The sequence below is a fragment of the Physeter macrocephalus genome, chromosome 15 (genome assembly GCF_002837175.3).
Source record: "Physeter macrocephalus isolate SW-GA chromosome 15, ASM283717v5, whole genome shotgun sequence".
NCBI lineage: Eukaryota > Metazoa > Chordata > Mammalia > Artiodactyla > Physeteridae > Physeter > Physeter macrocephalus.
This window is the reverse complement of record NC_041228.1, coordinates 47,155,478-47,172,812: the sequence shown is the minus strand read 5'-3', so window position 1 is coordinate 47,172,812 and position 17,335 is coordinate 47,155,478. Positions and strand designations below refer to the sequence as shown.

Below are 17,335 nucleotides of genomic sequence, written 5' to 3'. Positions count from 1 at the left end.
AATATTAATGCCTTAGAGAGAAAAAGCAAAAGCAGGAGGGTCAGAGCCCTGCTGTCTCTCGGTGATAAGATAAAAGTCGATGTGTCCTTGGAAAAATCAAAGCTGCCCGGAATCTGCAACTTTTATTAGATTTCAGCCACTTCCCCTTAGGAATATGGAGGCTGTCTTAAATATATTATTATTCTGATGATGTGTGGTTCAGCTTGGACTTAAACATGCACTTCAGGAATAAACATAAATTACTGAAAAGGCATTAGCACGCCGGCAGTATATACATGCCTTTTGTTTCTGCAGTCTTCAAACTTTTCTGGCACAGTAATTCATCCACCAACACAAGGACATATAAACCGCCATTACCAGCCCTATAAAAAACAATCGGGACAACAAAGGGAAAGACAGCAAGAAAAAGCGTGGGAGAGGCCAAGCGAGGCAGCGCCCTGGGGTTCAGACCCGGGTGGAAGGGCGCGAGGCGCCTCGGCCGCTCCCAGCCCAACCCTCATAGCTCTGGGATTTCTGGCCCGCCCCCTGCGCCGCCCGCATTTCCGGCCAGATGTTGGGAGGCTCTACATGGCGCTGCTAGGCCGTGTCCTCTTTGCTTGGGGCCGCGGTCCTCGGCGGGTAAGGCGGCGCTGGAAGGGCCGAGGACCCTGCGCTCTCCCCGCAAACGCCCTGCCCGGGGGGCTAGCAGAGCGAAGCGCAGAGCATGGACTCGCGTTACCGGGACGCTGGGAGCGAGGACAGGGTATCTCGCGGCGAGAGGACAGAGGACTGGGGTTTCTGGGGAATCTCGCGAGGAGCGGGAACCCGGGGACTGGGATTAAGGGGGAAGGTCACCTTGGAGTGCTGTCGGAGGAAGTCCTCGTATATGTTTGTGTTTGGGGTGGGGATGGGGGTGGGGATGGGGGTGGGGATGGGGAGGGCACGCCGTGGTTCTCACTGGTTCCTATTCCTAGTAGTTTCAAAGTTGTGTGTAAGTAGAAAGAGAGGACACTGTACACATCGGCCTTTAGAGGAGTGGGAGAGGGACGGAGTGGGGAGTGGGGCCCAGAGGGAGCATTGGCCTTATCTGTAGTTTTTTTTTTTAATGAAGGAATTCTTTCAGGTGTTAGTTGTTCAGTTAAACATTAATACAAACATATTCACATAAAAAACTTCCCTTCCTAGAGATAATGCTGGGCGAGCTGCATCTCAGGCTGGCTTCCACCACTTTCACTCTCATAATTTTGTTTTGTTTTGTCAACATCTCTCCACTAGACCAATAATCAAAGTGTGCAAGAGAAGACAGCTCGAGGGGGGAAGAAAGAGAAAGGAAAATAAAAAAGTCATATCCAAGACAGCCCCTTCCCCCAACTAAATTAAAAAAAAAAATCTTAGTGAGCTAAACTAAACTAAACCAGAGTTCACAGTTTCCTTAGCCAGGTAGAAAAATTAATCTGCCAACTGTGAAAAAACTTTTTTTCAGTTACAATGGGCAGCCATGGTTTTCTTTTTTGAAAAACATGGACAGATTCCAAATGTGAACACAAGGAAATGGTATAATGAGTCTCTGAAGTAAGTAAGAACTTCCTTTTAAAAAGTGAAATTTGTTCAAGGCTAGGGTTTTGTTGATACTGCTTTCTCTTATGAAGATTTAGGTTATAGGTTATTGTAAAAGAAAGCTACATTTTCAGATCCCTTCTTAAAGAACTCTCTCATTTGAATCCTACAATGGCTCTGTAAAGAAGAAAAGTCTTCAGAGAATTTTTTTTTTAAACCCAAATCATTAGGATTGTAGTAATAAGGTCACACAGACAGTATCCCAGCTCTTCTGACACCATTAGACAATACAGCATGAGAGGGAGAAAATGAACTCATTTAAAAATTAACTGTAATCTGACAGTTGTGAAATTCCTTTGCTTCTTAAGAAAAATGGAAGTTTTGAGGATGGGGGTTTGAAGGCAAGAGAGGCCCTTATAGGTGGTGTTTCTCTCCTTCCTGGCACATGCAGGCTTGGGTGTGAATTACTGGGAAAGGAAAAGTCTTCACATCTGTTAAGTGGGAGATTGTTCCAGGAAGCATAATGTTTCTGTGAGCAAATACAAGTTTTTTCAGTTAAAGCCCCTGATTTGAATATTTTAGTTACCAAGAAACTGAGAAATGTTTCATTTGTCATACATCCTATTTATGAAGTGCTGTATTGTGCTGTTCGCTAGTAGGGTTCAGTTCAGTGCAGCGTTTAATGAGAACTGGCTCTGTGCCTGCCCTGGGGATGCAAAGGTTAAAAAAAAGTATGAAACTTGCTGTCAGTTTTTTTTTAATAAATTAATTAATCTATCTATTTATGTATTTATTTATGGCTGCGTTGGGTCTTCGTTGTGGTGCGAGGGCTTCTCATTGCAGTGGCTTCTCTTGTTGTGGAGCACAGGCTCTAGGCACATGGGCTCAGTAGTTGTGGCTCGTGGGCTCTGGAGCGCAGGCTCAGTAGTTGTGACGCACGGGCTTAGTTGCTCCATGGCACGTGGGATCTTCCCAACCAGGGCTCAAACCCGTGTCCCCTGCTTTGGCAGGCGATTCTTAGCCACTGCGCCACCAGGTAAGTCCCGCTTTCAGTTTTAATAAGGAGAACATTCACTCATTCAGTAGTTTACCAAGAAATGCTAATTAAGTGCCTAGAAAGTGTTGGGCTTTCTTTGGCGATCCTTACTTGAAAAGTATCTCTACCGTCCTTGAGCTAATAGCCTCATGTGTATTTTTCAAGTTATGGATAATAAGTCATGAATGGACCTTGAAATAATTTAGTGGAACAAAATGAGTTTAAGAAAAATAAAGTGGAATGGAGTAGAAAATAAAGTGGAATAGAGTAGAAAACCTAATGTAGTAAGGTTAAGTTTACTTCGTGAAACTTTTTTTTAAATTTACTATTCTTCCTTTCATAAATTCATTCTTTGATATCTGTGGTGCACATTGCTTTTTCTTTTTCTTTTTCCTTTTTTTTATCAAGAGTAATAACTACTGTTTTTACAAAAATGATACCTGGCCAATATGAATTCAAGTAATACAGTTAAATTAAAACAAGCAAAGTAACACATGTTCCCAAACTGGCCACCCAGAAATAACTGGGGTTAACATTTGGCTAACATCATTCCAGGCATCTCTTTGTGCTGGTAAAAGGATGGGTAGATAGGCATAAGTTTGCTTGGATGTATCACATTTATTTTTCCCATTGAACTTCATCAACATTGTTTCATTGTCTTCTGATGCTGATTATTGTCAAGAAGAAGCGTAAGGCCAGCTGTTTTTTTTTTCCTCTTGTTTGTGTTTTCTTTCTTTCCTCCCTCCCTCCCTCTCCCCTTTCTTTCCTTTTCTTTCTTTTTTTTTCTCTCTCATTTTTCTATCCAGAAAGCCTAAGAAATCTTTCTTTACCCATCTCAGAATTTCAGATTATAAGCTTCCTGGAGGCAAGGATTTTCATCTGATTTGTTCACTGCTGTATCTCCAGGTCTAGAGTAGTTCATAGCACAGAGTAAATATGGAATATCTGTCACATGACTGAATGCATGTACTGTGTTGTGTATAAGGCATATTTCTTACTAGATCCTCATTCAGAATATGTCTGAAAAATGATATTCTAGTGGGTCATCACCAGACATCAACAGACTGTGAAAATGCAGGTGTTTATTAGAATGCATATATGAACAAAGCAGTGTGTGCCTAGAGGAGGCAGGGAAGGCTTCATGGAGGAGGTGGGCTCCTAGAGCTCACTTTTGAAGGAGTTGCAGTGTACAGGATCCCAAAGATAATCTCGATGTAAGGAATAGAATGTATCAAGCAGTAAAGGAGCATGACCTGTTTTTAAAAATTCAAGTGTTTTGGCATTGTGGACTTTGCAAAGTATTGGAGTCAGAGAGAAGTTCATGGAGATTAGACGGGACAGGTTGCTGGGGAACCAGGGCATGGTGGGCTTCACTTATTTATGTGGCAAATTGAGCATTTACTATATGTTAGGCACTGTACTAGGGATATGAGCATGAGAAAAAGAGCTGATTCCTGCTCTCAGGAAGCTTAATCTAGTAACATTATAGTATATTATAGTATGTATTATGATGAGTGTTCTTGATCTTAGAGGGGGTACAAATAAATAGCATCCCTCTTCTCCCGTCTGAAAAACCGGAGTAAAGATGGAGGCCAAAGTATCACTTGTTACAGTTTGGTATTAGAGCCAATGCTAACTGGATTTCCTGAATTAGGCAGACTTATCATCTGAGGAGGAACATTTTCTTTCTGAGGGCAGCTAGCTCCCAAGAGGGAGAAGGTTTAAGAAGGACTACTCATGCCCAATTATTCTCTCAAAATTTGCTGGTCAGATAAACCATTTCCAGGGGGACAGGGTGACTAAGGGGGCAAAAAAAAAAGCCTGGAGTTAAACTAACTCAGCTCCCCTCCTGGAGGGAAATGAAACATCACGATTAGGGAAGAAACATTTCCCATCCACAGTGGGAGAAGTGTACAGTTTTAAGGAGTATAGGGGCTTCCCTGGTGGCGCAGTGGTTAAGAATCCACCTGCCAATGCAGGGAACACAGGTTCGAGCCCTGGTCCGGGAAGATCCCACATGCCATGGAGCAACTAAGCCTGCATGCCACAACTACTGAGCCTGTGCTCCAGAGCCCGTGAGCCACAACTACTGAAGCCCACGCACCTAGAGCCCGTGCTCTGCAACAAGAGAAGCCACCGCAACGAGAAGCCCATGCACTGCACCAAAGAGTAGACCTCACTTGCCACAACTAGAGAAAGCCCATGTGCAGCAATGAAGACCCAATGCAGCCAAAAATAGAATAAATAAAATAAATAAATTAAAAATAATCACTTTAAGGATGGTAATTTTTGGGTTTTACATATAAGCTGGGACCTGAAGGATTAGTAGAAGTTAGTCAGGGGGAGGAGTAAGAGTAAGAAAGTTCTAGGCAGGAGAGTGGCCTATGTGAAGGCCCAGACTAGATTATAGGTAGCAAGTAAGGAGGCAGGTGGTGAGAGACAGGCTAGGGAGCAGCCTGTGAGCCACATTAAGGAGTGAGAGCTTTGTCCTGAAGGCCTGGGAATAGGGGTGAGAATAGAGGCAACCTGGGTAATCTGCTCTCCAGATGAAAGGCCATGGTGGCTTCAACTAAGGAATGGCAGTACATGAGAGACTTGAAGTCTGGTGATAGTTAAGAGATATATTGAGAGGTGTTGGTGATTGTTTGGTGGTAGGGGGTGAGGAAGGAAGATTGGGCCATGCTGAGGAGGTGAATGGCACTATCAGAATTGTGAGCAGGAAAGTAATATCATCAGGTGAGACTTGAGATGGGGGTACTAGAGTGCAAGTAAAAGTGATAAGGGTCTGAACTAAAGGGCGGTTGTTGGAGCTATTTAGGACTAAAATGAACCGAACTTAGTGGTTTGGGTATGTGGTGTGAGATGAAGCCCAGATTTCTATTTTTGACCCCTGAGCTAAGGGAAATGCTACTCTCTGAGAGAGAGCATTTTTGAGAGGGAGCCAGAGGGAAGAGAGGGGTAAGTGATATATCTTGAACATGTTAAAGGGCCTCTAGGACTTCCAAGCTGGTATACAGATAATTTGATTAAGTTATAGAGGTGGCGGTGAGAATGATAATTCTGTCGGGAGTGTTCGGGAAGCCTCAGCCTTGAATGATGAATGTTGAGTGATGGTGGGGATCAATTTGTTTTTTTTTTTTTTTTTTTTTTTGGTGGGGATCAATTTGTATAAAGGTAGAGAGGTGGAAACAATTTGTGTTTGGGGAACCCTGCATATTTTGTTTTTTTTTGAGTATAAATTTCAAGGTGGAAAAGCAGAGGGAGATGAGGCTGGAGAGATGGACAAGAGCCAGGTCATAATGACTTGCTGTGCTGGGTGAAGCTAAGGAATCTGGACTTTATGCAGGGTGTCACTGAAGGATCTTAAGGGTAGAAGTACCATGAGCAGGTTTGCAGTACTCTGGAGCGCAGCATTGCAGATATGTTGGGGTAAAGGGACACTGGAGGACAGAGAACACATAATGGATGATGTGGCATAGGCCCTTAGTATTTGTGAATGATGGAAGATAGGGACCTTTGAACTCAGGCAGTGGACGGAGAGTAAAGATACTGACTGGGGAGGTAAAATACATGGGACTTGGAGAGGGATGGAATATATTCGGTGAAGAGAAAGAGGATGTGAAAGAATCACTAGAGGGAATCACATGGATGAATGGTAGCCTCAGAGCTCAAATATTAATGTGAAGAAATTTCAAAACAAACTCCCTTCCAAAACTATAAAGGTAACTTTGTAATGTTAAAAAAAAATCTAGATCTCAGATTATTCCCCACAGGTCATTATAAAGCACATCAAAAAAGGAGGGGAATTCTAAAGTTAGCCAGGGTTTCCTAGAGCTCATGTTAGAAGGCATTTCATTGGTGTTTGGCAACCCTTAGTTTTTAAAGAAAATTCCAGGTAGAAAATAATCAGCAATCTTAGCTGTCCTATATTCTCTTCCTAAGATGATAACTTACTTTGAGATTAGAATTGCCTGCATAAATATAAGTAAGTTAAGAGTAAGGGGACAGCTATACTTTGATCCTTTCCAGCATGGGGAAACTCCCACATTGCATCTAAAACAGTGATAGAACTGTATGTAGGCTTTCACAGTTTGTGAAATGATGTTGCCGTTTACCTTTAGCCCTGATTTATTTTATTCTCTGTGCTTCAAAGTTGTATTTCCAACTGCAGATTAGATATCTCCACCTGAATGGTCCACAGGCATCCCAGGTGGAGCATTTCTAATACAGAACTGGTTATCTTCAATTCTCCACCTTGAATCTTTTCATGTCAGCCCAGTCATTTCAGTAACAGCATCACTCCACATGCAGCTATTTAAACTAGAAAACTGTCATCTTCAGCTCTTCCCTTCTTGCTCATCATTTCCAGTTGGTTGGCTTCTGAGTTCAGGCTAATCAACATGTTAAATATGTGTGGTAAATTTTGTCTTGATTTCTGCTGTCCTCATTATTTCTCACTTAGACTAATGCCTTTTGTCTGACTCATATCTATTTCCTTCTAGCTCACAGTTAAACCTTATTCTTTCCAAAACACAAAGGCAATGCAAAAAGTAGCAGAGGTATTGAGGTGAAGGTGAGAGAAGTGGAAAAGGCTGTATCCGCCAAATGGCCTTGATCAAAGGGAGAGACCTCTCTGTCTCCTTTTAGTGAAATAGGTCAATGTGTGCTGAGGTTGGACTTTGAGGCAAGAAGAAATAATTGGATCAGGCAATATTAGTTACAATAGTAATTCGCTATATCCTCATTTTCTGGGACCTTCCCATCTGCAAGTAATTTTATTTGCTAACTTCTTACCCCTTCTATGATGGCATCCAGTCTAAATCATCATCTCTTGCCTGGCCTGGTATAAAAACATTATCCTTACTCTTCCTGCTTCCAGTCTTGCCTCCTACATTCCATTCTCAACTTAGTAACCAGAACAATTCTCTAAAAACTTAAGGCAGCTCATGTCAATCCACTGCTCAAAGCTTTGGAGAGTTTCCCACTTGACTTGAGTATAATTGTAAGTCCATGTGGTGGTTGACTCAGCCTGTGTGATCCAGTCCCCTTTACCTCATTGACCTCACCTCCTGTCCCTCTTTCTCTGCCCTCCTTCTACTTCAGCCACACTGGCCCTCTGTCTCTTCTTAATGTGCTAGGCATGCTTCCTTCTCAGGGCCTTTGCTTTTATTTTTCCCTCTGCCTGAAAGGACCATGCAACTCATCCCCTCACTCCTTTTAGGTCTTTGCTCAGATGTCACCTCGGTGAGACCTTTGCTGACCACTCTATTTAAAATAGCAACACTCTACCCATATTCTATGCCTTATCTTTCCCCACAGCAACATATTAGCTTTTAATATACTCTATATTTCACTTAATTTATCTTCCCTCCCCCCCAAAGATAATCTCTCTTAGGGTAGAATATTGTATCTGTTTTGCTCACTGCTGTATTGCCATTGCCTAGAATAGTGTCTGGGGCATAGCAAATGCTCAGTAAAAACATGCTAAAGATAAATAAAATGAGTTAACACTATAATCATAATATCATGTTTATCTCTAATACTTTTTCATACAAGCAAATTCCCAAATCAGAACAAACCTTTTTTTTTTTGCGGTACTTGAGCCTCTCACTGTGTGGCCTCTCCCGCTTGCGGAGCACAGGCTCCGGACACGCAGGTTCAGCGGGTATAGCTCACGGACCTAGCCCCTCCGCGGCAGGTGGGATCTTCCCGGACCGGGGCACGAACTCGTGTCCCCTGCATCGGCAGGCGGACTCTCAACCACTGCGCCACCAGGGAAGCCCAGAGCAAACCCTTTTCAAGGGTTTGTTATGCTGTGTTGTAACCTGTTACATTGTAGACACTTATTAGGAATTTTTATTTCAAATGTGATTATTTTTACTTTTGTAACCTTTCCTCTATGAGGTTGAGAAAATGTTTTAAAATAATAAGAAAAAGTTTATATGCAAATATCTTGCTTAATTTATCTTTCATAAAGTACCAGATAAAATTCCCTATACAAATCAATACTAAATAAATAAAAATTCATCTTAGCGCTTTTGGGAAATTAGAACACATTTTTTCATTATTACTAGGTAATGATAAACTCACCAGCCTACTTGTGCAAATTTCCTGATTCATCATCTTAATGTAATAGTTCTGGAGCTGGTGGCAGCCTTAAGTAAAACTGCCATTTATGCAGAGAAAGATTATTGTAAGTTGCTTGGATTATCATGCTTTGGCAAAAGGATATCAAAAAAATGCTTTGTCAACATGAAGGTAAATGAAATATAATGACCGGCATGGAGGATCACCAGATTTGCAAATTTATCTTTAACAATTATTTTATACATGTTTTCAAATATTATCTTTCACTAACTTTTTTTCCTGGTTAAAAAATCAAATCATATTTATTGAATAGATTTTGAAATTACTAAGAACCAATCAAACAAGCAAAAAGAACAAATAATCTTCCATTATCCCATCACCTAGACATACATAATAACTGTGAAAGGTAATGAATGGACTCTGAAGTCAGACACATCTTCAATTTGAGTCTTTACTACTTATTATTATTTGTCTTTAAAAGTTAGTTATTGACCTTTCTGTGCTTCAGTTTTCTCATCTATAAAATGGGAGCAACAATAGAATTTACCTTATAGGGTTGTTGAAAGCCCTTCGTAGACCTGGCACATGGTAAATATTGAATCTACTACTGTTGTTATTTTCTTCTAGTCTTTTTTCTAAGTATATATTTTTATTTATAGTTAAGAACATCCTGTATATTTCTTTTTTTACTTAACATCATATTATAAGCATTTTCTTGTTCAATTTCTAGTTGATGAATAGCCTTATCCTAAATCAGTGACTACATTTCTATTTCCTTAGGGTAAATTTTAGATATCTCAGAACAACTAATGGTAGCCCATTTAACTTATAAGAATGCTCTAGCAGGAAATTATCGATTCTGGAGTTTTAATCTTACAACCATAACCTGATGGGGAATATCAGATACCCGACTGGTGTGATCATTAAACTCAGTAGGATCTCAGTGAGTAAAGAGAGGCAGTATACAAGGTCGTTATAATCTTGGTTTTGCAAGTTGGGCAACATACTTAACTTTTCTGGGCCCCTCCTGAAGAATGGGGTAAAAACAATACCTATCTCATGGAGTGGTGAAGATTAGTTTCTAATCCTGATAAATGGTAAACACTTAATGAATATTAGCTCTTTATTGTTTGTTATTATGGTTAACACTTAAAAGTTTGTTTTCATAATTAAAAGTGAGAGAATAGCAGTGATTTTGACAAGTAATATGAGAGTAAACTGTAAAATATAAGATAGGGCAGTATAAATATTTTTCAGTTGAAAATGGTTTGATTTTTCCCCCCATTTTAAATATAACAAATATTTTTATCTGTTCTAAATTTATTATCCAGAAGACAACATGGGAAGAGGCATTTGGTTTAATATATCTTATAAAGGACTTTTTATAATTTTCTTCAGTTATTCAAAGATGGAATGTGATTTTTATCCAAATTATTCTTATTAAAAGACAAAAATGCTTTAAGTTTTTTGAAGTTAAATTTAAGCTAAACACATAAACTAATAATGCTAGCATTTATAGAGTGCTTTCTGTGTGCTACACAATTTTCTAGGTTTATTATTCATATTAACTCATGAAATCCTTATAATGTCCTATGAGGAAGGTTCTATTATTATCTCCAATTATAGAAGAAACTGAGGCAAAAAGAGGTTAAATAACTTGCTGAAGGTTACATCACTAGGGAGAAAATTCTGCCCTGTGTAGTCTAGCTCCAAAGCCCATGCTTTTAACCACTCTACTATGTTACTTAACATTCCAACAGAAAAGAATAAAAATTGATTAAATACAGTACCAATATGTTTACAGTGAGTTTGTGTTAATCCAAGAATTTTATTAATATTAAAGAGTATGTTTAAAAAAATTCATATCTTTTGTGGGAATACAAGTATGCAAATTTCAATTCATTTTTTTTCTTTTAGTTTTTTAGGTATGGAACAAAAATATTATATCAAAACAATGAAGATTTTCAGTCTAAATTCTTTCCACCCTTTCAAAAAGTGATGCTACCACCAAATAGTTTTCAAGGAAAAGTAGCATTCATTACTGGGGGAGGTACTGGCCTTGGTAAAGGAATGACAACTCATCTGTCCAGCCTAGGTGCACAGTGTGTGATAGCCAGCCGGTAAGTCAGTCTCAGCATGTTGCCTGGCAAGAGTCTATTGATGAATAATTAATTCTGTGCCACAATATTGAAAACACTCTTTGCCAGAGTTGTTTGATTTGCTTTGTAATAGTCTATGAAATATCCTTTTGATTATTTAACTAAATCTCCTTGGAAAAAGTCAGTTATAATTTGTGATGATAGGGCTTCCCTTGTGGCACAGTGGTTAAGAATCCGCCTGCCAATGCAGGGGACACGGGTTCGAGCCCTGGTCTGGGAAAGTCCCACATGCCTCAGAGCAACTAAGCCCGAGCGCCACACTACTAAGCCTGTGCACTAGAGCCCGCGAGCCACAACTACTGAAGCCTGCGTGCCACAACTACTGAAGCCTGCGCACCTAGAGCCCATGCTCTGCAACAAGAGAAGCCACAGCAGTGAGCAGCCCGTGCACTGCAATGAAGAGTAGCCCCGGCTTGCTGCAACTAGAGAAAGTCCGCACACAGCAATGAAGACCCAGTGCAGCCAAAAATAAATAAATAAATTAATTAATTAAAAAAAAATGTGATGATAGAAATAACGATTGATTATGGAACTGATGATATATATATTTCACAAATTCAGTGATAGAATTTTTTCTGTATATGAAGTTAAAAAGTACTATATTGAAGCTGCTTTGTTTTCAGCGAGAGTGATTATAATTACTGATTCAGTGGATAGTTAACCTTGTACCAGGATAATGGATATAATGCTTCCATTTTCTATAAGATGGGCAGATATTTCAAAACAGTTGTTGTGATGAATGTGGGGATGGTGAGACCATGTGGAAAAAATTTCTTATTTAGGCATGTCCTGGTACCTTATAACTATGTAAGTCTAGAGGTTTAGAGACTGGTCAAAAAAATCTACCCCTTCTTCCAATTTTGAATAGTGTACTACAATTTTTAGGTAGGCTAAGTAGTAACCTGAATGACAAGTCACTATGTAATTTACAGGGGGCAAAAGGAATTTCTTTCAGATGTTGTCTTTAATGCAAATTGGCCAGAACATTTTTTTTTCATGTTGTAATGTGTTTAATAAGAGTGTTAAAATATTATTTTCTTTGTAACACTACATAATTTACATTGTTTATTTTTTTGTGTTTCTCTCTAGAACATAAGATTCTGACTATATATAGTTGTCCAAACCCATCAATTTGGTCTAAAATCTACTAACGTAGATTTTATACATAACATAGATTTTTTTTATAGTTTAACATAAGCTTACATCATTCCAGGAATGTATTTTCATTTTAAAGCAGGCTTGGGCAAGGAAATACATAGAAATGACTATAATTAAGGAAATAATTTAAAATCTATGAGTAGATATAAAATAACTGGCTTAAAAGTAATTCAATAAATTAGTGTCACATATATGAAAATTGCTTAAATTTAACTTCTAGAAAATAAATTCATTCAAACTAACTTGTTTGTAGATATAGCTTTTCTATTGACTCAAAAATTCATGTCATTAAGCTGTAGATTCTTTTTTTTTTTTTTTTTTTTTTTTGCTGTATGCGGGCCTCTCACTGTTGTGGCCTCTCCCGTTGCAGAGCACAGGCTCAGCGGCCATGGCTCACAGGCCTAGCTGCTCCGCGGCATGTGGGATCTTCCTGGACCGGGGCACGAACCCGTGTCCCCTGCATTGGCAGGTGGACTCTCAACCACTGCGCCACCAGGGAAGCCCTCCCTTTTTAAATATATGAAATTAAAAAGAAAAATATAACATGAAGTTATTTCAGAACTCATGCAAAGTACCATGTGTTTGTTTATTTCTAGAAAAATTGATGTTCTGAAAGCAACTGCAGAACAAATTTCTTCTCAAACTGGAAATAAGGTACATTAAAAACAGTTACTTAAATCAGATTTAGGAATTATAGCATGCTTAAGTAATTTACTCATGCTCATGGATTAGGAAGTCTGAAAAAATGTAGGATTCTTTTTTTCTCTTTGTTATTTTGCAGGTTCATGCAATTCAGTGTGATGTGAGGGATCCTGGTATGGTGCAAAGCACTGTGTCAGAGCTGATCAAAGTCGTAGGGCATCCTGATGTAAGTGTAATGGTGATGAGGCGAAAGTATGAGGCCTTTGATGTTGATATCACCTACCAAGATGTATTAAGGAAATAAAATATTGATGTGAGCAAGTGCTGTGTTAAGAAGCATCTATTTTCCATTGCTAGCAAAAGCTAGCTCTGTTTAAATCAGGGAATAGATTAGGTGGACTGCTACACCATTTCCTTTCAGGAGTACTTAAAAAATACATTTACAATCATATAGAACAAACTTGATTTTACAAGATTATTAAATAAGAGCAGTTCTGCAAGAGCACAATATCTAGTTTAAATGATTCATGCTCTTTGCTTTTTTAAAATAACTTTTGATTATCTCTGTCAGTGGAGGAGAATAATACAAACAAGGAAACCTACAAAAAAACTCCAGATTTCTTCTTGTAAGACCTGGGATATGCATGGGTATTTGGCTTTTGTTTGGTTCACATATTGGAAAGAAACCATTTCTTCCAGTAGTCTCAAAGAGAGCACTTTTCTATGTTAAAGATATTTTCAGACAGACCAGTAATATATCATATTATTGGTGGAATAATAATATTCCACCTATAATAAGTGGAATCTTTATTGATATTGAAGAAGCAGGTCATCAACCAAGAATTTCATTAGCTAAATTAAGCAAAATGATACCAGAAATTAAAGGCATTTTAATTAAGATTTCTTGAAATAAAGTATAGTCACATGGTAGATATGCTTATAATGTATACATTATATAATATTAATAATAATATATATTATTATATAATTATGTATAATATATACTAATAATGTATATAATAATATATATAATATATAATGTATATAATATATAAATCCATATTTATATTTTTAATAATAGACTCTACCCTAATTTTGAGATGGGGATTAGAAATCTAAAATTTGGTAAATAATAATAGGAAATTTTCACAGGCTCAAAAAAGGTAAAACTGAACCAACTCTCATGGTATTTTTTCATAGCAGACTGTGAACTTTAGCTTTATTATATTATTTGGATTTATAAGTTTCAAAAATAAAAGCCCTTTAGGGAAAATATTCTTCCTCATCTAAGTTTCTGTAACTTGCCTTAATCATTTATTAGATTGTGATAAACAATGCAGCAGGGAATTTTATTTCTCCCACTGAAAGACTGTCTCCTAATGCTTGGAAGACCATAACTGACATAGTTCTAAATGGCACAGCCTTTGTGACACTAGAAATTGGAAAGCAACTAATCAAAGCACAGAAAGGTATGTATATTTATTCTTTACATGTTTATTGGATCCCTACTTGTGCAGTTTCTGTGCTAAGCCCTGGGATATGTAAAAACGTCAATGACAGTGTCTATTCTTGCACAACTCATAATCTAGTGGGGAAGAAAGTTACTTAAATAGTTACCATATGCACTTAAATAGTTACCATATGCTGTGATCTAAGCTATATTAAATGTTATGTTTCAAGTGCATTGGAAATGCAGAGAAAGAAATAACTAACTCTCCCTCGGGATGATTATCATGTTGAGGAACAGAATGCAATTTTAGCTGAATTTTCAAAGGTCTAGACATGGAGAAGGGGGAAGGAAAGGAAATGTAAATGTCCATGGGAAGAAGCTTGGTGTGGGAAAAGGAGAAGGGTTTAGGGACTGGTTACAGATGGGGAGGGAGATCAGTGGGAGATGATTATGGGAGGTGGGTTGGGTGTAACTGGACAAGTTCTCAATACCAAAATGGGGAATTTGATGTTAATTTTGAGGAAATGGGGAATTATTTCCTTATGACTTTTTCTTGAAGGTGTCTCATAAAGAATGTGACTTGATTAGAAAGGTTACTGGGAACAATGTGGGGGTAGAAAAGATTAAAGAGATCATTTAGGAGGGTCTTATTTTCTTTTGTTAGGATAGATGGCATGGAGGATATATTAGGAGATATTTAGAAGATAAAATCAATAGGCCTTACTGATTAGGTGAGAGAGTTTTTAGCTGGAGTGGATAGTTTAGATGATGATGACGTCAATGAGAAAACTGGAAGGAGAGTAGATTTAGAATGTACTAGAACACTTTTGTTTAGTACTATAGGAACAGACTTCTTTAGAAAAGTTCATACAATATAAATAGTGAATATATTTGTAATGTACTTATGTGGGTATATACATATATGTCTAGAACAAGTGTACATTTATTCATTTAACAGAAACTTACTGATGACTTTTGTGTACCAGGCCCTGTGCTGCATGCCCACATGACAGGTGACTAAGACACTGTCCCTGAGCAGGTTGTGTTTGGGACTTGAAGGATGGGGGTATTTTCTCAGAGAGGTTGGAGAGTATTCTGAACCAGGACAAGGAGGAAGAATCCTTGTGTTCCTTGAAGGATGTCCTCTGGGGCTGGAGGGGAATGGCATGGAGCTGACCAGTTTCCTTCTGTTGGTTCAAAGTCTTTGCCTTATTAGATTCAATTTCTTCTTCTTTACAGTGTGGATAATTCTCAAATCAGCTTGAGAAAGGATGTAGGTACAGACAGAAGGATGCTGGAGAGGCACTAGCTTTTTTTCTACACATGTGCTAATAACTTCCATCTTTTCTCCATACACTCATTGAAATTGAAACCCCAGGTCACTCATTCCCATTACAGCAAAGTGGATATGATTGAAATTTGGAATTTACATAATTTTGTTTAAAGGGGTGGATGATTGAGAAGGGAGACAGAGAAGTGTGGGCTGACTTCTCTCTCTTCTCTGTTCTAGGATCCTTCTATCTCTTCTCACTCTGCCTCTTTCTGATTTTCTCTCTCCATACCTCTTACTCATTTCTCTATTTGTTTCTCTCTGTATGTCTGTCTGTCTCTCTCTTTCTCTCTCTCTGTCAACTCTTCACTTTTGCTTCTGTTTCTTTTTTCATCTTGGTCTGTCTCACCACTTGGTGTTTCTCTGCCTTGTCTCTTTTATTTCATCCCCTGCCCATCTGTGTTACTCTTGATTTCTGTCTGACTCTCCCTTCTTTTCTCATTATTGTCATTCATTTTAACATAGACTTTGATCTATTTTTATTCATCACATTGGTTAAAATTCTATGGGCTTCATTAAAAATACATTAGCTAAGGCTTCTTAAAAGATGGAGCCAGTTTTTATTCTTCCAAAATTCCTGTTGGTTATAGATGCTGTAACCTGACAGGGTTTTAAGGACTTGTATTAGTGAGCTGTGGAGAGTACAATGCACAGGGTCTTTTCTGGTATTGGAGCGATGCTCTGAGGTGTGTCAAAGTGGTAAATATGGAAGTCAGTTCAGGGAGCAGGCAATCTGTAATAATCTGTGATCTGTATGTTAGGTGGTCTGATATCTAGGAAGGCGATCAAGGTAAGATATCTGGGAAGTCAGACTAGAAAATATAAGGGCACCAGCAACTAGAAGCCAGATGCTCAATTGCTGGGGACAGGAATCAGTGATGAGGTGCACTCAGAGAGGGGCTAGCAGATAACTGAAGATTAAGAGAACTGTGGCCTTAGCAGGGGCAGAGAAGCTAAAATTAGAGGGACACTGTTAAAGTATGTTTCTAGGCAGCACTGATGCAAAACTAACAATTTTGAACAAATAAAACATTTAGGAAACTCTTAAAGACCTTAGCCCAGTGTGCTCTTATAGCCACAAAGGTCAGTAAATACATGGCTGATCCTTTCTGGGGAGGATTTGAAATTATCATGCTGAGGTTCATTCATCACTAGGATGTCATGTTTAAATTTAAAATTTTTAGTAAATAGTGTGGAAAAGAGTACCTAATTTTATTAAAGAATTGAGAGAACTTGCAATGAGGAAAGACTAAAAGAATAATAGAGTTTTATTTAAGAGTCTAGTCATGAAGGACATGGAGAGGATAAATACTGAATTTTTCCATCAAACCCTAGAGATAACTAGAAGCAAGAGATACCTCTTGAAACTCTTAAGAGGTTATTTTAACCTCTTAAAGTAGCATTATTATTTAAGTAGCATTAGTAATACTTTATACCACAATACTGCTTTGTAATTTACAAAGTATTTTCATATACCAGTATAGAATCAGTATGAAATGCAGGATTATTGTATGCTAAAATACAGATAGATTAAAGAAAGAGTAAATCAATGCATAATGTAGCTCTAATGTATGTATTATTTTTAGTTTGCTAAATGGGAGGAAATATTTATATATAGTGAAATCCACAGATTTTCTTTTTTTTTTTCAGTTTTTTATTTTATTTATTTATTTATTTTTCAGTTTTTTATTTATTTTATTTATTTTTTTTCACATCTTTATTGGAGTATAACTGTTTTACAATGGTACGTTAGTTTCTGCTTTAAAACAAAGTGAATCAGTTATACATATACATATGTTCCCATATCTCTTCCCTCTTGCGTCTCCCTCCCTCCCACCCTCCCTATCCCACCCCTCTAGGTGGCCACAAAGCACCGAGCTGATCTCCCTGTGCTATGCGGCTGCTTCCCACTAGCTATCTATTTTACATTTGGTAGT

The 17,335-nt window shown here is 38.3% G+C and overlaps 1 protein-coding gene across 2 annotated transcripts in view; it reads left to right on the top strand.

The window, feature by feature from the left end:
- The first annotated feature begins 284 nt into the window (after window positions 1–284).
- Window positions 285–17,335, top strand: part of DECR1 (2,4-dienoyl-CoA reductase 1) — a 40,754-nt gene continuing 23,703 nt past the window's right edge. Inside the window, exons 1-5 of one of the 2 annotated variants that reach the window (XM_024127065.3) lie at window positions 285–618; window positions 10,577–10,779; window positions 12,573–12,630; window positions 12,758–12,844; window positions 13,940–14,087. In XM_024127065.3, the coding sequence (XP_023982833.1) occupies window positions 568–618; window positions 10,577–10,779; window positions 12,573–12,630; window positions 12,758–12,844; window positions 13,940–14,087 (547 nt within the window). In that variant the 5' untranslated portion in view covers window positions 285–567. The other variant, XM_024127066.3, reaches the window with a different exon arrangement.